Source organism: Staurois parvus, unplaced genomic scaffold (assembly GCF_062004578.1).
Source record: "Staurois parvus isolate SC_StPar_1 unplaced genomic scaffold, SC_StPar_1.0 ptg001221l, whole genome shotgun sequence".
In the NCBI taxonomy this organism is placed as follows: Eukaryota; Metazoa; Chordata; class Amphibia; order Anura; family Ranidae; genus Staurois; species Staurois parvus.
In genome coordinates, this window is record NW_028319017.1 from 968117 (window position 1) to 992229 (window position 24113).

General features: G+C 44.5%; 1 protein-coding gene across 1 annotated transcript in view; it reads right to left on the bottom strand.

The window, feature by feature from the left end:
* Positions 1-24113, bottom strand: part of LOC149438072 (uncharacterized) — a 58535-nt gene that overhangs the window by 20453 nt on the left and 13969 nt on the right. The window contains exons 4-8 of the mRNA XM_089660291.1: positions 21014-21162; positions 10204-11042; positions 7600-7661; positions 6140-6288; positions 1680-3979 (exon numbers count right to left, since the gene is read on the bottom strand). Of these exons, the coding sequence (XP_089516417.1) occupies positions 1680-3979; positions 6140-6288; positions 7600-7661; positions 10204-11042; positions 21014-21162 (3499 nt within the window). The remainder of the gene's footprint in view (positions 1-1679; positions 3980-6139; positions 6289-7599; positions 7662-10203; positions 11043-21013; positions 21163-24113) is intronic.

A 24113-nucleotide genomic window follows, 5' to 3' on the forward strand; every position in this document is an offset into this window, starting at 1 on the left:
TAAGGGGGGCTCTGCGGACTCTGAAGAGGGAGGTTCTGTGGACTCTGATGCAAGAGGGAGGCTCTACGAACTCTTATGTAAGAGGGAGGCTCTATGAACTCTGATATAAGAGGGAGGCTCTGTGGACTCTGATGTAAGAGGGAGGCTCTGCGGACTCTGATGTAAGAGTGGGGCGTTGCAAACTCTGATGTAAGGGGGGGCTCTGCCGACTCCGATGTAAGGAGACGGTTCTGATATAAGAGGGGGGCGCTGCGGAGTCTAATGTAAAGGGGGCTGTGTGGACTCTGATGTAAGGGAGGCACTGCAGACTCTGATGTAAGGGGGTCTCTGAGAGCCCTGATTAAAAGGGAATGCTAGGAACTATGATGTCTGAGGATCTGGTTACCAAGGACCCCCTTATATCAGAGTTACCCTTTACACCAGAGTCTACAGTGTTCCCCTCCATTACATTAAAGTTCCCTAAATCAGAGTCCCCTGAGTTCTCCCTTACATCAAAGTCTGCAGAGTCCCCCCTTACAGTGTAAGGGATCTCTGCAAGTTCAGATGTAAAGGGGATCTCTGTGAGTTCAGATGTAAAGGGGATCTCTGCGAGTTCAGATGTAAAGGGGATCTCTGCGAGTCCAGATGTAAAGGGGAAACATATCTGGATTCAGATGTAAGGGGGGACATTATGAATAAATCCATATGATTAGAAATGTTATTTAATAAAATAATATATGTATACTAAGATAATACATTGTAGTGCAACGCTAAAGTGTTCAGGTTTGGCTTGAAGAAAAGGTGGCAACACTACCAAAGACGGAAGACAGGGGGCCTGCCGCAGGGTCTCACTGCAAGACCATAACAAAAGGCCCCGGGATCGATGAAAAGGGCCCCAGGTTCGGAGGGAAGGGCCCCGGCACCAGAGATCAGGGGGGCCCTTCATGGTTTCTTGCACTGGGGCCTTGAAGGTTCTAGTTACGCCTTCTTTTTGATACTGATTTTTTTTTCAGCCAGCAATTGACTTTCATGCAAAAGTGGTCCGAGTGGCTCTAGAACCGCCCCATAACTTTTAAGGGACTTTGGAAATAATAATTCTGGAATCAACAAGGATTTTGTCACTTCCGGGTCCACAGCTCTCATTCCCTGGCTACTGTAGCCAAGAAAGCAGCTAAGCAACTTGATTAGCTGCAGTGGAAGGCAGGGGAGACATTGGGGGTTTAACAGACCCCTGATGTCCCCATAAAGAGGTACATAGGGGTCTCGTTAGCTTCCTCATGATAGCACTCAAATTAAACGAAAAAAAAACTAAAAAGTGTTAAAAAAATTATTATAAGAATAAAAGAAAAAAAACAGCACCCCTAACACCCCAGTGCTCACCTGAATGCAAACACACGCATAGAGCACACACATGTATGTAGACGAGAATTGCGCCACACATGTGTGTATCACCACGAATGTCAGAGTGAGAACAATAATTCTACAGTCATAACTCGCAGGGCGCGGCTTGCAGTTCATTTTTAGAACACGTGGGCTACCCTCCATTTATTTGTTAAATAGTTACTGTAGATCTGATGTAAAATAATGGAAATGACTCGGTACCATTATAGTTCCCTTTACACCGTCTACAAGATTACATTTATGAATGACAATTAAATCCCGATAATATTTAGGTCAATAACAGATGTTCTTATACTTACATATTCCACAACTATTTTAGTAAGTTCCTGGTATTTTGGGGATGAAGGATCCCTATACTGTTCTATGAATGTCTTATTCATTTTTATAGAGAAACGGTACATGGTGGTTCCTGGTGTAGCAGTCGGGGGCTCAGGGGCTGCTGTAGTTGTAGTCAGTGCTGTCATCGTTGTAGCTGGTAAAGTTGTAGTCTGAGCTGCTGTAGTTTTTGTTTCTGCAGTTCTAGTTGGTGATGTAATTCCTGAAGTGGTACTGGATCCAGGTGTTGTACTGGTTCCTGTAGATGTACTGGATCCAGGTGTTGTACTGGCTCCTGGAGTGTTACTGGATCCAGGTGTTGTACTGGTTCCTGTAGATGTACTGGATCCAGGTGTTGTACTGGATCCAGGTGTTGTACTGGCTCCTGGAGTGGTACTGGATCCAGGTGTTGTACTAGCTCCTGTAGATGTACTGGATCCAGGTGTTGTACTGGCTTCTGGAGTGGTACTGGATCCAGGTGTTGTACTGGCTCCTGGAGTGGTACTGGATCCAGGTGTTGTACTGGCTCCTGGAGTTGTGCTTGATCCAGGTGTTGTGCTGGCTCCTGGAGAGGTACCAGATCCAGGTGTTGTACTCATGCCTGGAGTTGTGCTTGATACAGGTGTTGTGCTGGCCCCTGGAGTGGTACTGGATCCAGGTGTTGTACTCATGCCTGGAGTTGTGCTTGATTCAGGTGTTGTGATGGCTTCTGGAGTCGCACTGGATCCAGGTGTTGTACTGGCTCCTGGAGTGGTACTGGATCCAGGTGTTGTACTCATGCCTGGAGTTGTGCTTGATCCAGGTGTTGTGCTTGCTCCTGGAGTGGTACTGGATTCAGGTGTTGTACTCATGTCTGGAATTGTGCTTGATTCAGGTGTTGTCATGGCTTCTGGAGTGGCACTGGATCCAGATGTTGTACTGGCCCCTGGAGTGGTACTGAATCCAGGTGTTGTACTGGCTCCTGGAGTGGTATTGGATCTAGGTGTTGTAGTCATGCCTGGAGTTGTGCTTGATCCAGGTGTGGTGCTGGCTCCTGGAGTGGTACTGGATCCAGGTGTTGTACTCATGCCTGGTGTTGTGCTTGATTCAGGTGTTGTGATGGATTCTGGAGTGGTACTGGATCCAGGTGTTGTACTGGCTCCTGGAGTTGTGCTTGATCCAGATGTTGTGCTGGCCCCTGGCGAGGTACCAGATCCAGGTGTTGTACTCATGCCTGGAGTTGTGCTTGATACAGGTGTTGTGCTGGCCCCTGGAGTGGTACTGGATCCAGGTGTTGTACTCATGCCTGGAGTTGTGCTTGATTCAGGTGTTGTGATGGCTTCTGGAGTGGCACTGGATCCAGGTGTTGTACTGGCTCCTGGAGTGGTACTGGATCCAGGTGTTGTACTCATGCCTGGAGTTGTGCTTGATCCAGGTGTGGTGCTGGCTCCTGGAGTGGTACTGGATCCAGGTGTTGTAGTCATGCCTGGAGTTGTGCTTGATTCAGGTGTTGTGATGGCTTCTGGAGTGGTACTGGATCCAGGTGTTGTACTCATGCATGCAGGTGTTGTACTCATGCATGTGATGGCTTCTGGAGTGGCACTGGATCCAGGTGTTGTACTGGCTTCTGGAGTGGCACTGGATCCAGGTGTTGTACTGGCTCCTGGAGTGGTACTGAATCCAGGTGTTGTACTGGCTCCTGGAGTGGTACTGGATCCAGGTGTTGTACTCATTCCTGGAGTTGTGCTTGATCCAGGTGTGGTGCTGGCTCCTGGAGTGGTACTGGATCCAGGTGTTGTACTCATTCCTGGAGTTGTGCTTGATCCAGGTGTGGTGCTGGCTCCTGGAGTGGTACTGGATCCAGGTGTTGTAGTCATGCCTGGAGTTGTGCTTGATCCAGGTGTGGTGCTGGCTCCTGGAGTGGTACTGGATCCAGGTGTTGTAGTCATGCCTGGAGTTGTGCTTGATTCAGGTGTTGTGATGGCTTCTGGAGTGGTACTGGATCCAGGTGTTGTACTCATGCATGCAGGTGTTGTACTCATGCATGTGATGGCTTCTGGAGTGGCACTGGATCCAGGTGTTGTACTGGCTCCTGGAGTGGTACTGGATCCAGGTGTTGTAATCATGCCTGGAGTTGTGCTTGATTCAGGTGTTGTACTGGCTCCTGGAGTGGTACTGGATCCAGGTGTTGTACTGGCTCCTGGGGTGGTACTGGATCCAGGGGTTGTACTGGCTTCTGGAGTTGTAGCTGGTGTAGCTGTACTAAGTGTTACTGAAGTTGTAGAAGCTGTAGTTGTAGTTGGTTCTGCAATGACATGAAAGGAACATTTTTTTAATGTTACTGTTTTACCAGCCTCTTTGGTTATTGAACATTGATTAAACATCCTACCGATATACTGTAGGTTTCCCAAGGGATCAGCGTCTTGTAACATCTTTGAATTATGTAACCTTTTCATCTTTAAAAGGTAGAATGAATGAAGATTTTTTTAGAAATGTTTGAGGAATACCACTTACAAAGAACAGAGGGGGTGAAGAGATTTGCCTCAAGAAAAAAAATTACCAGAAATGTTCATGTTCTTTGTTTAAATAACCTAAATATTATGTATAAAATAAACTGCAATCATTTTTATTCTCTTGTAAATAAGGTGGATAAACCTGTGGCAGTGCAGCTTCAGCATCTAAACCCTATTTGGGTGGTCTCATTTTTTTAGTTCTTTCTGTATTGGTGACCAATGAGTCTAGAGGCAGGCAATTTGCTAATCCGTAGTCCTCCAGCTATTGGACCCTTTGAGTGTATTGAGTTGAAAGCCTAAAACAAAATGAATGCAGCCACTGCATCTACAGACTAGAAAGCTGCAATATGTTACATATCTGATTTTGAATTTAAATATGTTTTAAAGTGCCCGTCATTAAGGTGGTTCTGTATTGGGTTCTGCCGGATTTGCCCGTTGGACTTGTTCTGGTTGTGTCTGGTTTAGTCTTTGTACTGGAAGACCCATCTGTTGTAGCAGGTCTTGTAGTCTTTACTCTGGTGGTTATTGATGTTGGCCATTATACAAAGGCATGGTTCTACAACCTATAGACTTTATATAAAATACAGGGGTTACATCTGTGCCGAGACTACAGCCGGACTCGCTGTTGAAACATACATCCAAGTAGAGAAAAGTCGGCACCCAGGCATTCAGTGCCTATAAAATCTTCTTTATTACAACACCATAGGGACAAAAAGGATTCCATTTGTATAGAGATGTTGACGTGTTTCTGCCATTATTAGTCATAGCAAACTACAAAAGGATAACAGCACTCTAGGGTCAAGAGTTAAACCTTTCAATTGAAGATTTATGTGTCCAATGAAAGGGATAACTCTTGACCCCGTCCTCCTAGTAAATCCAGTGAGAGGTTATTTAGAGTGCTGTTATCTTTTTGTAGTCTGCTACAACTAAGGCCCTAAAGGGCAGAAACTGGTCAGTGTCTTTTTGTGTATTGGATCATTTTTCTTCCTATGGGTTTGTAATAAAGAGTATTCCTGAGGTTGGTTCTCATAGTCATAGGGCTGGTTGTCATTGGGACTGAGCTGATTTTCAGCCTCGGGATGCCAAGTCAACTAAAACTGGACATGTCTCTTTTTTTAAATGCACAAAATGGTTCCCCTCTGTATTTTGTGGTGTACTGCAACATACATGAGGTGACCCCTGCTACTATTCTACAACCAAAAAAAGTTGATGTATCCAGGAGGGAAATTTTTCATTTCCTTTTCCGAGCCGGACCAGGGGTCTCCATACTTTCTAAACACAGGGCCAGTTTATTGTGATTCAGACTTTAAGGAGGGGGGGGGGGCAGACCGTGGCCATTGGGAGTGGAAAATGTACTGGCATCAGTGGGAATATACAATGTTCCATCTTTGATATTAGCGGAATTATTAGTGTCCTGTCTTTGGTGTCAGTGGGAGGAATAGTGCCCCAACGCTGGTGTCAGTGGGAGGAATAGTGCCTCATCATTGGTGTCAGTGGGAGGAATTGTGCCCCATCATTGGTGTCAGTGGAAGGAATTGTGCCCCATCATTGGTGTCAGTGGAAGGAATTGTGCCCCATCGTTGGTGTCAGTGGGAGGAATAGTGCCCCATCATTGGTGTCAGTGGAAGGAATTGTGCCCCATCGTTGGTGTCACTGGAAGAAATAGTGCCTCAAGGACCTGACAAAGGCAAGCAAAGGGCCACATTCAGCCCCCATGCCGCAGTTTGGAGGCCATATCACTACACCATTGAGCATACATTACAATGTATTGTGGAGTTACATGTAAAACATGCCTCTTACTGTACATTACTGCAACACATAGGGAAGAATCTCGACTTGGAGGGACTTTGCCATTGAGACATGTGGAATTCTGGGTATTTTGTATCATGGTCTTTATTCCTTGCTGCTCATAAACTTTTATTCAATGAATATTCCTTTATGGTTTCACCTACCTGGAGTTGTTGTGTTATCAAAAATGAGGGGGATGCCCCCCATGGTGCCATTCTCTCGCGCTCTCATGTCAAAAACCCTTTGTACTATTGTGTCACTATGATTGGCAGCCGGGAATTCTGCTGAAGTGTTGGTGATGGTGGAACCCGGCCTGTAGAGGAAACACAAAAATATATAAAATTTTGCTGCCTTCTTCCTGGTCAGATCTGCCGCTCACACAGACATACTCCTCTCTCTATAAACCCAGTACTATGTACAATGGCTGAACGAATACCGTGTACATCGATCTTCTTCAAAGTCAGCTAAACTCTCTTCCACTTCACATCCCCGAGACGTCATTGACCAAATATGATCATGTCCGTGTTTGGCCAAAGCTGTGACCAGGGGCGGACTGACAACTCATGGGGCCCCTGGGCAATAGGGGATCATGGGGCCCCTGTGTCCTTGCTCAAACTCAAAAAAGCCTATGAAAAAGGTACCAGGGGTATCTCATGGGGCCCCCTACTGACCCCGGACCCTCGGGCAGTGCCCGAGTTTCCAAATGGTCAGTCCGCCCCTGGCTGTGACCCTTTTTTTATACCCAGCTGTCATCCATCGGAGTTGTCATTTGCGGGCGAACAGTCGCTGGGATTGCATCATGTTGAATATTTTTTTTCCCGGAAGTCGAAGGGTGACGCTCATTGTGATTGACATGGATCTCCATCTCTATAAAATGCAATTGATATTGGATTTGCACACATGCATAAAAATGCACGGAAGCGCAACTGACTGCAGGCGCAAATTTAGTGCGTTGTAATGTGATTGGGTCCTAAAATCTGCTGCATTCCTCTCTGGGTGTGGCAGTGAGTGATGCAGACGTTTTTAAAGGTCAGCACAAAGGGAGGTACGCAAATATGTGCCCCCCCCCCACGGCATAAAGCCCAGTGCAGTGAGGCCGCATATTTGTGTAGGCATCAAGGGGTTAAGGTGAAAAACTTGTGTTTGCTCCCGCCCCCAACCCCTCCCCCCTTATACTTACCTGAGCCCAATCTCAATCTAGCCTGAGAGCAGTGACTCTCTCTACTCTCTCTCTCCTCACTGGACATGAAGGCAGCAGTGGTAGCTATTGGTTCCTGCTGCTGTCAGAGCCTGTGAGGAGAGATCAGGGATGGGTCAGCCCACCCACCTGCGCTATGTGTGTCAATGGGCATACAGAGCCGATTTCAGGATTGAGCCCCATGAGTGCCCCCAGAGCAAGCGACTTGCTCTGGGGGCACTCATGCTATGGGAGCACTCAGAGGTGGGGAGGAGAAAGGAGCACTAGCGGGGGACCCCAGAAGAGGAGAATTGGGGCTGCTCTGTAGAAAACCATTACACAGAACAAGTAAAAATGATTTTTTCCTGTGAGCTGAAACTTAGGGGGGCCTTCCAAGACCCCTGTACACCACCCCCTCCCTCATGTAATAACATTGGGTTAACTTACCTGTAGCTATACACAATGACTCTGATACAGTCACGGAAGGTTAATCGAATTAATATGAGCGCCTGCAAGGAGAATATCTAGAATTACTCTTCATATCTAGAATTACTCTTCATATCTAGAATTACTCTTCATGTCTAGAATTACACTTCATGTCTAGAATTACTCTTCATGTCTAGAATTACTCTTCATATCTAGAATTACTCTTCATGTCTAGAATTACTCTTCATATCTAGAATTACTCTTCATTTGTCCACATTTAAAAGTCTCGTATTTAGTTTGAGGATTTCATTAATGAAAATTTAATTGCAATTACTAAGTCAACATAGTTTTTTTTTTTCTTGAAGAGTGTGGGAGGAGTAGACCCTCTGTTACATTGTTACCATTATACAGCGGGGGGGGGGGGGTCAGCGGGAACGAGGGGGAATACAGTTTCAGCACCTCCAGCACTGAATGTATGTACTGGCAAGGGGTGCCGGAGTGTACTGGAAGATCTACTGTTGCTGGCTGCTAGGGGATCTGTTATCACTGGGGGGGATATATTTTTGTATGGCAGTATTTTGTCGCTAGGGAGATCTATTGCTGCTGGAAGGGATCTACTGCTGAGGGAGGGATCTTTTATCGATGGCTACTGGGGGATCTATTGTCACTGGAGAGGATCTATTTTTTGCATGGCTTTCTATTGTTTCTGGGAAGGGGTGAATTGTTGCTGGAAGGGATCTAGTGCTGAGGGAGGGGTCTATTGTTACTGGCTCATGGTGAGTCTATTGATGCTGGCTGCTGGGGGAGATGTTGTGGTTTCTGAGGTCTGTTGTTGCTGGGGAGGTGCTTTGTTGCAGGGGTCCATTGTTGCTGGGGAGATCTATTGTTGCTGGAAGGGATCTACTGCAGATGGAGGGATCTATTATTGCTTATTTTTATAAGCAATAATACTCTTACTCTGATGTAAGAGTGGGGCGTTGCAAACTCTGATGTAAGGGGGGGCTCTGCCGACTCTGATGTAAGAGGGAGACGGTTCTAATATAAGAGGGGGGTCGCTGCGGAGTCTAATGTAAGGGGGGCTGTGTGGACTCTGATGTAATGGAGGCACTGCAGACTCTGATGTAAGGGGGGCTCTGAGAACCCTGATTAAAGGGGAATGCTGGGAACTATGAAGTCTGTTGAGGCTCTGGTTACCAAGGACCCCCTTTTATCAGAGTTACCCTTTACACCAGAGTCTGCAGTGTTCCCCTCCATTACATTAAAGCTCCTTAAATCAGAGTCCCCAGAGTTCTCCCTTACATCAAAGTCTGCAGAGTCCCCCCTTACAGTGTAAGGGATCTCTGCGAGTTCAGATGTAAAGGGGATCTCTGCGAGTTCAGATGTAAATGGAATCTCTGCGAGTCCAGATGTAAAGGGGAAACATATCTGGATTCAGATGTAAAGGGGATCTCTGTGAGTCCAGATGTAAAGGGGATCTCTGCGAGTCCAGATGTAAAGGGGAAACATATCTGGATTCAGATGTAAAGGGGATCTCTGCGAGTCTAGATGTAAAGGGGATCTCTGCGAGTCCAGATGTAAAGGGGAAACATATCTGGATTCAGATGTAAGGGGGGACATTATGAATAAATCCATATGATTAGAAATGTTATTTAATAAAATAATATATGTATACTAAGATAATACATTGTAGTGCAACGCTAAAGTGTTCAGGTTTGGCTTGAAGAAAAGGTGGCAACACTACCAAAGACGGAAGACAGGGGGCCTGCCGCAGGGTCTCACTGCAAGACCATAACAAAAGGCTCCGGGATCGATGAAAAGGGCCCCAGGTTTGGAGGGAAGGGCCCCGGCACCAGAGATCAGGGGGGGCCTTCATGGTTTCTTGCACTTGGGCCTTGAAGGTTCTAGTTACGCCTTCTTTTTGATACTGATTTTTTTTTCAGCCAGCAATTGACTTTCATGCAAAAGTGCTCTCTAGAACCGCCCCATAACTTTTACGGGACTTTGGAAATAATAATTCTGGAATCAACAAGGATTTTGTCACTTCCGGGTCCACAGCTCTCATTCCCTGGCTACTGTAGCCAAGTAAGCAGCTAATCAACTTGATTAGCTGCAGTGGAAGGCAGGGGAGACATTGGGGGATTAATAGATCCCTGATGTCCCCATAAAGAGGTACATAGGGGTCTTGTTAGCTTCCTCATGATAGCACTCAAATTAAATAAAAAAAAAAAACTAAAAAGTGTTAAAAAAAATTATTATAAGAATAAAAGAAAAAAAAAACAGCACCCCTAACACCCCAGTGCTCACCTGAATGCAAACACACGCATAGAGCACACACATGTATGTAGACGAGAATTGCGCCACACATGTGAAGTATCACCACGAATGTCAGAGTGAGAACAATAATTCTACAGTCATAACTCGCAGGGCGCGGCTTGCAGTTCATTTTTAGAACACGTGGGCTACCCTCCATTTATTTGTTAAATAGTTACTGTAGATCTGATGTAAAATAATGGAAATGACTCGGTACCATTATAGTTCCCTTTACACCGTCTACAAGATTACATTCATGAATGACAATTAAATCCCCATAATATTTAGGTCAATAACAGATGTTCTTATACTTACATATTCCACAACTATTTTAGTAAGTTCCTGGTATTCTCGGGATGAAGGAATCCTATACGGATCTATGAATGTCTTATTCATTTTTATAGAGAAATAGTACATGGTGGTTCCTGGTGTAGCAGTCGGGGGCTCAGGGGCTGCTGTAGTTGTAGTCAGTGCTGTCATCGTTGTAGCTGGTAAAGTTGTAGTCTGAGCTGCTGTAGTTTTTGTTTCTGCAGTTCTAGTTGATGATGTAATTCCTGAAGTGGTACTGGATCCAGGTGTTGTACTGGCTCCGAGACTTGTACTGGATCCAGGTGTTGTACTGGCTCCTGGAGTTGTACTGGCTCCTGGAGTTGTACTGGCGCCTGGAGTTGTACTGGTGCCTGGAGTTGTACTGGCTCCAGGTGTTGTACTGGCTCCGGGAGTTGTACTGGTTCCAGGTGTTGTACTGGCTCCGGGACTTGTACTGGATCCAGGTGTTGTACTGGCTCCTGGAGTTGTACTGGCTCCTGGAGTTGTACTGGCGCCTGGAGTTGTACTGGTGCCTGGAGTTGTACTGGCTCCAGGTGTTGTACTGGCTCCGGGAGTTGTACTGGTTCCAGGTGTTGTACTGGCTCCGGGACTTGTACTGGATCCAGGTGTTGTACTGGCTCCTGGAGTTGTACTGGCTCCAGGTGTTGTACTGGCTTCTGGAGTTGTACTGGATTCAGGTATTGTACTGGCTTCTGGAGTTGTACTGGATTCAGGTGTTGTACTGGCTCCTGGAGTTGTACTGGATCCAGGAGTTGTACTGGCTCCTGGAGTTGTACTGGATCCAGGTTGGGCAGTTGTAGTTGTCTCTACAGTTGTTGTTGGTACTGCAACGACATGTAAGGAACATTTTTTTTGTGTGTTATATGTTAAGTTGGTTAAAAAAAACTATTGCCAGTGCAATTTTATCTTCCTTCTCTTTGGTTGTTGAACACTGATTAAAGTGTTACTAAACCCCGGACCCTGCATTCACTATATCCGGTCTCCCGGACCCTACATTCACTATATCCGGTCTCCCCGCATCCTGCATTCACTATATCCGGTCTCCCCGGACCCCGCATTCACTATATCCGCTCTCCCTGGACCCTGCATTCACTATATCTGGTCTCCCCAGACCCTGCATTCACTATATCTGGTCTCCCCAGACCCTGCATTCACTATATCTGGTCTCCCCAGACCCCGCATTCACTATATCTTCTCTCCCCAGACCCCGCATTCACTATATCCGCTCTCCCTGGACCCCGCATTCACTATATCTGGTCTCCCCGGACCCCGCATTCACTATATCTTCTCTCCCCAGACCCCGCATTCACTATATCCGCTCTCCCCGGGCTCTTCATTTACTATATCCGCTCTCCCCGGACCCTGCATTCACTATATCTGGTCTCCCCGGACCCTGCATTCACTATATCTGGTCTCCCCGGACCCTGTATTCACTATATCTGGTCTCCCCGGACCCTGCATTCACTATATCTGGTCTCCCCGGACCCTGCATTCACTATATCTGGTCTCCCCGGACCCTGCATTCACTATATCTGGTCTCTCGGACCCTGCATTCACTATATCCGCTCTCCCCGGACCCTGCAGTCACTATATCCGCTCTCCCCGGACCCTGCAGTCACTTAATCTGCTCTCCCCGGACCCTGCATTCACTTAATCTGCTCTCCCCGGACCCTGCATTCACTATATCTGCTCTCCCCGGACCCTGCATTCACTATATCCGCTCTCCCAGGACCCTGCAGTCACTTAATCTGCTCTCCCTGGACCCTGCATTCACTTAATCTGCTCTCCCCGGACCCTGCATTCACTATATCTGCTGTCTCCGGACCCAGCATTCACTATATCTGGTCTCCCTGGACCCTGCATTCACTATATCCACTCTCCTCGGACCCTGCATTCACTATATCTGGTCTCCCCGGACCCTGCATTCACTATATCTGCTCTCCCCGGACCCTGCATTCACTATATTCCCTCTCCCCGGACCCTGCATTCACTATATCTGCTGTCTCCGGACCCCGCATTCACTATATCTGCTCTCCCCGGACCCTGCATTCACTATATCCGCTCTCCCCGGACCCTGCATTCACTATATCCGCTCTTCCCGGACCCCGCATTCACTATATCTGGTCTCCCCGAACCCGGCATTCACTATATCTGCTCTCCCCGGACCCTGCATTCACTATATCTGCTCTCCCCGGACCCGGCATTCACTATATCTGCTCTCCCAGGACCCTGCATTCACTATATCTGCTCTCCCCAGACCCGGCATTCACTATATCTAGTCTCCCCGGACCCTGTACTGTTGTGGGTTTAGTAACACTTTAAGTATCCTACCAATATGAGTTTCCCCCAAGGGATCAGTCGGTGTCTTTTAGCATGAATGTACAATATTCAGGAATTTCAGTTACAATAAGAGAGGGTGAAGAGATTTGCCTTCCCTACATTAGCGTGTTCTTCTTTGTTTAGATCACATTACTAAGACATATAAAATGAACTGCGACAAGTTTTCTGCTCATACAAATAAGGGGGATATTCTTGTGGCCGTGCAGCTTCAGCATCTGAACCCCATTTGGGACGTTTGAATGATTTGTCTCATTTTACTCGAGGCCTTCATTAACAAGTAGTCATGCTTTAGGGTTACAGCTTTTAGGGAGCTTGTATCACATGCGGCAAAATGAGGTGCATTCTGGGTAAAAACGGTTTCTTTTTAAGGGGTCCGATGTTTCTTTGCAACAATGAGAAGATGCATTTCTGGAGTCGTAAAAATGGCAATGCCACCATCAGAGCCGGGACAAGAGGTGGGCAGGAGGGGCAGCTGTCCTGGGCAGTAAACCCATTCTATGGCATGTATTAACAGTGGGGGGGGGAGGGGTGAAGTTCCACATCCTTGCCCTGGGTAATAGATGAACATGTCCCAGTACTGCTCACCATTTTTACATTTTTACACAACACTCCGCCTACAATAGAAGAGGCGATATACTTTTAGTTTTCATGGCTCATGTTTTTAACTGCCACCAATTTGCTAATTCCAACTTCTGCAGCCATTGGACCCTCTGAATGTATTAAATTGAAAGCCTAAAAAAAAAATAATACGGCCACCTCTATGGACTGGTAAGCTGTAATATGGTACAATTTAGATTTTTGAATTCAGATTCTTTACCATTCCTGTTGTTATGGTGGTTTTGCATATATTTGTGCTAGATATGACATTTGGACTTGTTCCGGATGTGTCTGATTAACCACCTAAGGACCTCCAACCAGCAATTTACTGCGGACAGGGGACCTGTACTGGCACATCGTTGTACCTGTACGTAGCTGACTTTCTCCGGGCACAGGGTGCGTCCAGCCGCTCTCCTGCCCGATGACTCCCACTGTGATTAGACACAACGGGATTTTGTCAGCAGGTCCCAGCCATTGATTCATGGCCAGAACCCGCTCATCTTTATAGTACATCCTGGGACACAAAGCCAACATATTAATCCTTACTCATAGGGATGTCCCAAAGCACTGCTCATGGGGGGAGGGAGACACAGCCATCACCGACAGGCCAAAAATGAATCTGCACAGCAGCCTATAACACACTGCGACCAAAGGCGGCCTCCTCAGTGGGCCTTACAACAATCTGATAAAATCTTGTAAAGGTGCGAATCAATGACCAGGTTATGGCCTTTTAGAAAAAGTACACAGGTGGTGCAAACACCTAGCGCATTATCCAAGGTTTATTAAAAAGTATAACTCTTGGGTTACAGCTCTGAGGAAAGGGACACTTCCCCGAAATGTGTCAGCAGGCCGACCACACCACCATTCGGACACTCTGCCATCATTTCGGCCATCTCTGTGGCCTTACAGGCTTTATATGCGCTAAGTTTGTGAGTATGTTTTTGTCTTTTTATGCTTTTTAATAAACCTTGGATAATGCTCTAGGTGTTTGCGCCACCTGTGTGCGTTCTTCCAGTTCGTTTATCTGAGGAGGGCTGCATCTCCGGGACTTTATCTATAGGTCATTCACACACCTGATTCCCTGGCCTCTCCCTGGTATTGACCCCTTCGAGGCGGTGGAGCATTAGTACTTTGTCCTATATGGCCTTTTAGACCTCAGCCATTGAAGCCTGATGGTGGACCACCCTGGAAGCATTACACTGCAGAAGCCCTACTTTTCTTTTTTTTTTTTTTTTAATTTAAATATTTATTAGTTTTTCATATTATTACAAAAAATTCCATAAAAAGGGACACAATACTTATAAATAATCAATACATTTCTACTTTGCCCCTTCTAGTTACCTCTTTTCTTACCCTCCCCTCCCAACCCATTTCGACCCCCCTTCCCCCTCCCTTCCCACTGCAAGATCTCTAGTCTCTCGAGGCCCAATAACTTTAAATAACTTCCTAGTTTAAGTTTTTCTATATTTCTCTTTCAATCCTGATTTTTCCCATTTTCCCCATCGCGAATAGTATGTTTCCAACCTGTCTTCCTGCATATAGTAGGTTTTTTCCATTCTACTAATCTGGTTTACCCTATTGATCCAATCCTCCTCCATCGGCACCTCTGTCTTCCTCCAAAACTTGGGTATCAACCCTTTTGCAGCACTTAAGTAGTACCATACACCTGATTCTTTATATTTATTTACTGTTGTCACAGCATTGTGTAGGAGACACATGGTTGGGTCTAACCCTATGTCCTTTCCAGTTATTTTTTCTATTAATTTAACTATTGTCTTCCAGAAAACCTGAATTTTTGGACATTCCCACCATATGTGAAACACCGTGCCCTCCTCCCCACATCCTCTCCAACACATTTTTGAATTCTCCCCACTCATCTTGTGCTCAGTGCTCGGAGTAATATGCCATCGTGTCAGACATTTATAGTTAATCTCAACGTCTCTCATACTAACACTCTCGTGTACCAATCTAAATATCTTATTCTGTTGATCCTCATCTATCACCACCTCCATATCTCTTTCCCAATTTATTATAAAAATTAACTTTGTGTCTGTTTCTAGTTCTGTGAGTATTCTATACATTTTTGTAACACCGTGTTTCCCATCTCTGCGTGTTTCTAATAGCCTTTCAAACATATTCCACTCCTTTTTTAATCTCAAGGGTTTTGGGAGATTTCCAATAAAACATTTTAATTGATGATATTTCCACTCATCTATTCTAGTAAACATATCTCCCCCCCTCTCTTTTAATTCTTTAAATGTTCTCAATTCCCCCTCTACCAAAACGTCTCTCAATTGGATATCTTCCTTTTTAAACCATCTCCCTGATATCTCATCCTTTCCTGGAGGGAAATACTCTGTGTTTGCAAGAGGCATTAATATCGAATTAAAATCCCATTTCATGTGTTTATGTAAATTATCCCATATCCTTAAAACATTTAAAGTGTAAGTGCTTGTGCTTTCTTTAATTCTTCTATAATGTGCTGGGACCCATATCATCTTACTCAAACTAATTCCACTCAATTCATTTTCTATTTTTACCCAACTTTTTCCCTTATGGTTAAATGTCCAATCATAGATTCTTGCTAAAATTACTGCTTTATAATATCTCTTGACGTCAGGGAGTCCCATTCCCCCTTTCTCTTTGGTCCTACTTAGTGTTTCGTATGATATTCTTGGTTTTTTATTCCTCCATATATATTTTGTTAACATTCTTCTCATTATCTTAAAAAACGCCTCTGGGAGTTTAATTGGGACCATTTGAAATCTATAGAGTATTTTAGGTATAATTACCATTTTAACTAGGTTTATACGTCCTAACCATGATGGATTTCCTCCTTCTAATCTTTTTAATTCTTCCTTAGTATCATTTATCAGAGAAATATAGTTTAATCTATACAGTTGTTTATATGAGGTGGCTAGTTTTATTCCTAGATATTTTATATCTTTTTCTCTCCATATAAAGGGGAATTCTTTTTGTAATTTTTCTTTTTCGCTCTTTGGTATATTGATGTTCAGAATCTCTGTTTTTGTTGGATTAATTTTTAGGTTTGATAATTCACCATATTCCTTCAAGGTCTTCATTATACTTGGTAGTGTTATTCGGGGATTACCTACATAAAACAATAGGTCGTCCGCAAAGGCCGCTACTTTGTGTTCTATATTTTCTATCTGGATTCCCTTTACCGCTCCACTATTCCTTATCATTGACAACAGGGGTTCCAATGTCAAAACGTACAACAAGGGGGACAATGGGCATCCTTGTCTTGTTCCATTGGACATCCCAATGGATTCCGACCTCTCCCCATTTACCGTGATAATTGCGGTGGGCTCCCTATATAATTTACCTATCCACTCACGCATTCTCTCTCCAATCCCAAACACTTCCAAGTTGTCCATCATAAAGCCCCAGTCCACTCTATCAAACGCCTTTTCGGCATCAATTGACAATAGCACCACCGGGGCTTTCCCTTTTCTACTTTTCTGAATGAGCATTAGAGTTCTCAACCCGTTATCTCTACCCTCTCTCCCCGGGACAAAGCCCACCTGATCTCCGTGGATCCATTCAGGCATTAGATCTTTCAGCCTGTTAGCTAGAACCTTTGCATACAACTTAGTATCCGTGTTCAATAATGAAATTGGTCTGTAGCTAGAGCACTGAGAAGGATCTTTTCCCTCCTTGTGAATAAGAACGACATGGGCCTGAAGGGATTCCCTCCTCCCCTCCATCCCCCCTCCCAAGTCATTCATATACTTCTTCAACTTCGGTAACAGTAATTCACTAAATTTTTTATAGTACTTAACTGTATAACCATCCGGGCCTGGACTTTTCCCACCCCCTGTACTTCTTAATGCTGCTTCTATTTCTTCCTGGGAAATTTCCGCATCCAAGGAGCTCAACTGGGCTTCACTAAGCTTTGTTAATCCCGCATTTTTTAAATATATCATCCTTTTTTCGTTAATACCTTCTCTAATTTCTTTTGGGGAACCTTGGGGACTAATGTTATACAAGTTTCTATAATAGTCCGTAAATACTTTAATAATCTCTTTAGTTGAGTGGACCATCTCCCCCTTAGGACTTTTTATCTTTTCTATATAATTCCTGTTTTTCTTTTTATTCAGGGCTCTCATTAAGTATTTTCCTGGTCTATCTCCCCATCTATATCTTTCACTTAATACTTTGTTATATACTCTTCTCCTCTCCTCATCCATCAATCTCTCTAGCTCATCTTTTTTATCCATTAACTTCTGTCTTGTTTCTCTTGTTATTTTCTTCTTTTGTATCTGCTCCAAATCCAAGATTTCTTTTAGGAGCCCACTAACCCTCTCTCTTCTTTCTCTTTTCTTCCTTGCTCCCATCGCTATCAGGAATCCTCTTATGTATACCTTGTGGCTTTCCCATACTGTGGCCGTCGATACTTCCTCTGTCTCATTCTCCTTAAAATATACCTTGATCTCTTCCCCTATCTTCTGAGCTATTTCCTCATCCATGAGAAGGGCCTCGTTCAACCTCCATCCTAAACCTCCCGTCCACCGTCTTCCCCATCCCATTTTCATGATGACAGGGGCATGGTCCGAGAATGTGCTCATCTCTATTTCTATTTTAACCAGCAGTTCTATGAGTTGATGTTCTATTAAAATATAATCCAATCTCGAGTATGTCTCATGTGCATTAGAGAAGAAGGTATAGTCTCTGTCATTTATATGCATTATTCTCCAAATGTCCACCAGTTGATACTCGTGGATCACTTTTTTCAAAGCTCTCAGAGACCTTCCACCTTCTCTCTGCACAGGGGAGGTTGCGTCCTTTTGTGGATCCATACAGAGATTTAAATCTCCTGCTACTATCAAACGCCCTTTTTTGAAGTCTATCAGTTTTTTCAACAGGCCCTTCAAATAGATCCCTGGCTTTTTGTTGGGGCAATATATATTGGCTAACGTACACTCGATTCCCTGTAGTTTACCTTTCAAAAATAGGAATCTCCCCTCCGGATCGGTCTTTCTATCCTCCAGTTCAAATCTCATATTCTTTGCCAACCCTATTGCCACCCCTTTTGCTCTTTTAATTGGAGAATCGGCGTAATACCATGTTGGATAATATTTGTATTTTAATTTCACGTTTGATTCTATCTCAAAATGTGTTTCCTGTAAGAATACCACCGACGTTGCCCTATGGTGTAGTTCCTTAAACAACTTAAATCTTTTCCCAGGACAGTTCAGCCCATTCACATTATATGTTATAAACTGTATTTCTTCCATCCTTCTTAATTCTGTCTATCTTTCCTCTAATACATCTCCTCCCATTAGGCCCTACTATCTTGCAGCGTATTAACCCAACCTCCCCTCCCCCCTCTCCCTCCCACCCATCCCCCCTCTCCCACCCCCATCCCCCACCCCTCCCCCCCCAACCCCACCTATCACCCTCTAGTTTTTTTCCCCTACCCGTTTTTAGGCTTAAAAACTGCCTACTAATCATTTGTGGGTGTAATCCCACCATTGATTTAAAATTTTGGGGATAAAACTCCGCCCATGGCCGGCTCACCTCTCCTCCGCCCTCCCCAGCTCCCCTCTCTCTATCCACTAGACACAGAGAAAAATCTTCACTCCCCACATTAACCGGAACTCCAGGGGAGCTACCACACCAACAGAAGTGGGACCGGGGGGGGGGGGGCGCGAGAGGGGGAGAAAGAGAGAGAAGAAAAAAAAAAACACCCTTCTTAACTTTATCTATAGGTCATTCACACACCTGATTCCCTGGCCTCTCCCTGGTATTGACCCCTTCGAGGCGGTGGAGCATTAGTACTTTGTCCTATATGGCCTTTTAGACCTCAGCCATTGAAGCCTGATGGTGGACCACCCTGGAAGCATTACACTGCAGAAGCCCTACTTTTCAAGCCATATGTTTGAGGGAAAAAGAAGCTGATGAATCCTACAGGAACAATGGTCAACTTGGTAGCCGTCTGACCCCTCCTTGGTCCTTCTGGAAGGACAAAAAGTGAATCTGACTGTCGAAATGTCAATTTTATTACATTTTGATAACCTGCCCACATCTAACTTCTGGAGGTTCTTGCCTTCCAGTGAGGCCAGAAAAAAAAGTAGACTAAACAATGTCCTGGTTAAGAGGAAAAGATGAAACCACCCTCAGCAAAAACAGTTGAGGTAGAAAAAATCATCTTGTAGTGGTGGAGTGCCAGTAATAGCAATCAAGAACACAACTTTCTGAGTCAAAAGAACTAACAAAAAGGCCCAGCATCTGCTCAAATGGTGGTCTCCGTAAAACCTGACAGCAACAAACTGATATCCCATGGGGACTGCATGAAGGAACCATATGTGTAACACATTGAACAAAAGCACACACTAAGGAATGAGAAGCAATTGGCCTATGAAATAGGGCTGCCAAGGACAAAATCTGGTCCTTGATAGTGCTCAAGGTCTGTCTCAAATCAGCTGCATACTGGAGGAAAGCCAAGATCCAACTTTCAAAATATTTGCAAGGATGAAAGTTCCTCACCTCACACCAGTCTACATACGATTTCCAGGTTTTATGGTGAATTGTCATAAAAGTAGTCACCCTGGCTACTTCTTAGTAGGTTGGGAATTACTGTATCAGACACCCCCCCCCTCCCTTTATCCTTCAAAACTCCGTTACAGCCAGAGGCTGTAAAAAAGGATGGAAGATAACAGCTTGTGCCAGGAAATCTGGCTGAGCCTCAAGATTCCAAGGATTGTCCACTGAGATGATCACAATGTCTGAATGCCATGTTCTCCTGGGCCAAGCAGGTGCAATCAGAATCACCAGTGTTCCCTCCATCTGAAATTTGTTAAGGTACTTGAGGAACAGTATAGGCTGAACATCACTGTTTGGCTTTGGAAAGGTTAAATTCTTGAAACCTTTTGTTCTCCAGAATTGGCATGATCACTATCTGAGACAGAAGTTGACCGAGAGCCTGCAACCGCAATAATCTTTTTTGGGACTTAATAGAAACATATGAAAGCATAAAAAACAGAGGGGGAAATTCTCAGAATTCCAGCTTGTATCTGTGAGCGATCATACAACAGACCCAATCTTCTCCCCCTGCCCCACTTCCACAAATGTCCTCCCCTCCAAGCCAGTGGGGGTGCCCACTTTATTGAGATGAAGAATTAGGATCCCCCTTGTCCGGCTTAGAGGACCAATATTTCTATGAAACCGTCCACAGTCTTCGCCCTGGAGATTGTAGCCTGCAAGTGACAAAAGGACTGTCTCGTGGCTACAGGAGTAACAATAGAAGGAACAGTTGCCCTTTAAGATGAGCGCTTGCCCTTCTTCAAAAATGGTTAAAAAAAGTTTCCTTCTGAAAACTTATGGATATACTTATCCAAATTTATCTGAAATATATGTTCCACCTGAAAGAGAAACCCCACCGACAGACTTCCATGCTATTTACGTCACTAGAGTCTGCTTCCACTCTTGAAGAGCTGCTCCAGTGCACAGCGTGCTCCCATGTCACCTGGTCTTCCTTCCCTCCACTGGATGCCCAAGATCCTTTTCTCCTGGAGGTCATACCATTGCAGAGCGCCCTACGACCACCGGTAATACAGATGAGTTGGGGGTCAGTTTGCAAGGTGCACCGGTGTGTGATTTACAATGAATTGCCCCCCATCAATCGTGCATTACCATGTATTGTGGAGACAAATGTAAAATTTCCCTTTTACTGGCCGTTACTGCAACACACAAGGGTGACGCTTCAATCAGGGGGATTCAGCCTTTCATACCTGGGGGCTTCTTGTTACGCTCCCATATTTTGTAGGATAATGGTTTCTATTGGATGCCACTCATCCACTTTATCTAATGAATATTCCATTATGGTTTCACCTACCTGGAGTTGTTGTGTTTGGCACAATGAGCGGGATGTCCCCCAGGGTGTGATTATATTGCGCATACTCGTCAAAGTTCGACTGTACTTGTGAATCGGTATGATTGTTAGCCGGGTATTCAGCTGAAGTGTCGGCGATGGTGGAACCCGGGCTATAAAGAAAACACACAGAAATATCTCAGCTTTGCTGCCTTTTTTCCTGGGCAGATCGGTCTCCACACAGACATATCCAGGTGATTTACTAAAACTGGAGAGAGAGAAATCTGCTGCAGCTCTGCATAGAAACCAATCAGCTTCCAGGTTTTTGTCGAAGCTTAAAGTGGATATAAAGCCTTAGGCTCCTTTCACACGGGCGTTCCGGATGAAAAACGGACATCCATGTATTTCTATGGACTATTTCTATGATCATCCGTTTACATCCCTTTTTTTGAACAGAAGTAAACCCTATTTTTCTTCTGTTAAAAAAAAAAAACAGAACGGACGAAAAATGGATGTAAACAGATGAAAAAGGATGTAAACAGACCAAAAAAGGATGTAAATTGATTAAACCGGAAGTAAACAGATGAAAAATGGATGTAAATGGATGTGAATGGATGATAAATGGATGTAAGTGGATGAAAATGGATGAAAACGGCTGAAAATTGGATGAAAACTGAAGTAAATGGATGTAAACGGATGAAAAACTGATGTAAACGGATGAAAACAGATGTAAAGAGACCAAAAAAGGATGTAAATGGATTAAACCAGACGTAAACAGATGAAAAACGGATGTAGATGGATATAAATGGATGTGAACGGATGAAAAATGGATGTAAGTGGATGACAATGAATGAAAACGGCTGTAAATGGATAAAAACTGATGTAAATGGATGTAAACAGTTGAAAAAAGAATAAAAAAAAAAACAGATGTAAACGGATGAAAAACAGATGTAAACTGATATGTTTTATTCTAATGAAAAAACGTGACTGAACTGATGAAAAAAACGGAACGCCCGTGTGAAAGGACCCTTAAAGTTTTTCACCTTAGCGCACTCTATGGATTAAGGTGAAACAACTTCTGTGCTGTGTTGCTGTATCCAGGACCTCTGTTAGCAACCACGGGGCCCCATACAACCAAACTGACAGTGCCCCCTCCTACCCCCAAAAAAAACACAGTTTACTAGGATTCAGTTATGAATGAACACAGTGAGTGACTGGTACTGATAACTCATTGTTTTCATTTAGGAAAGGAAGGGTCTGGTAAACGTGACATATTTACTGGACACTTACTCCGCTCTTCATCCTGAAGGATCCTATTGTGTGTTTGTAGCTGCCGGTGGGAAGGAGAGGAGGGAAGCTGGCAGCACTGTGGGGGTAGGGGGCACACAGGGGGGCCTGGGCAGCAGGGGGAAATGTATGATGCTCAGGGAGGGTGATGGGTGCATTTATTGGAACTGATCCCTGTCACAGTCGCCCGATCGCCACCACCAACATGCGACAATCGCACGACCGCAACCAACAATAATACGTCACGCCCACGGCATCAGACCCCAGACCTTCTCACCAAACTCGTGACCAAAGGACCGGCCGATCTAAAATCGCGTTGTGACGTGCGTAACAATGCCACACTCAGCTGCGCCCTGCACAACGATTGTCCAGCTAATGGAACGCAATCGACGCACCGGCAGCCTGAATGCGCTTGTTACTGGATCAGGTTAATTACGCAACTAACCCTTCACTGCCACCACCCCTTTTTGTACAGAGAAAGGGGAAACTCTCTTTATCAAATATACACTGTAATGGTTGAAAAGTCGCCTGTCCAATACGGTCACTGCAGGCCGATTGGGCAGAGGATTAAACAAACACAGTAGCGTCGCTTCAAAAGGCAGGAATTCGTGAATTGCAAGTAAGCGCTTAGAAACAGTTTAACACTTTCAGAAAGAAAGATTTATTACTGAAAGTGTCAAACAGGTGCAATAAAATAGTAAATCGCAGGGTAAGTGAGCGCTTAAGGTAAAATGATAAATAAATAGAGAAAATAGCAGCTGAACACCAAAAAGGCACCATATAAACCTCCAAAATAATCAAAATAAAGCAAGGTGCAGCGCTAAAATGTTGTGTTTAGGACATATAGACATCTTTATGCCAAAATACAGTAGAATAAAACAGCATAATGAAACAATATTAAGGTGCAAGTAAAAGTGTCACCTAATGGTGACTATAGGTGATTGGACACTAGACCAAAATACAGTCTATAGCGTGAGCAGAAAAGATCCCAAATGATCTTCAAAAAATCTAATGGCTGGATCCGTGGATGAGGTGATAGATATATAAGGATTGCGCACTCACCAGATACGCAATCTCAATGCGCATTTAAAGCAGATAATCTCAGGACATCAAGGATCCTTATATGGGTCTGGTCAGATCTGGTCAAATGCCCCTCACTGCTTGATAGTGTTGCCACGTTTGGAAATAGCCACTCTGCAGATGTAAATGGCTCCCACCGGAGCTCAAAGAACAAAAGGAGGCCAGATAGTGTGATATCCTTATGGCAAGGAGTGTTTATTCCCAAAAAAACAGTACAGGTAGGAGCAAGAAAGATACTGACCCATATATGTGCAAATGCAAATGGCCGCCGGGGCCCTCGTGGCGTCGGTCGGCGTGATGTCACACCGCTGTAGCCGCACCCTTTAGGTGAGTGCGCAATCCTTATATATCTATCACCTCATCCACGGATCCAGCCATTGGATTTTTTGAAGATCATTTGGGATCTTTTCTGCTCACGCTATAGACTGTATTTTGGTCTAGTGTCCAATCACCTATAGTCACCATTAGGTGACACTTTTACTTGCACCTTAATATTGTTTCATTATGCTGTTTTATTCTACTGTATTTTTGCATTGCTTTATTTTGATAGGTGCAATAAAATACTTACAAAGAAAATGTAACTAGATATACAGTGGGCCAAAAAAGTATTTAGTCAGCCACCAATGGTGCAAGTTCTCCCACTTACAAAGATGAGAGAGGCCTGTAATTGGCATCATAGGGAGACCTCAACTATGAGAGACAAAATGAGAAAACAAATCCAGACAATCACATTGGCTGATCTGGAAAGAATTTATTA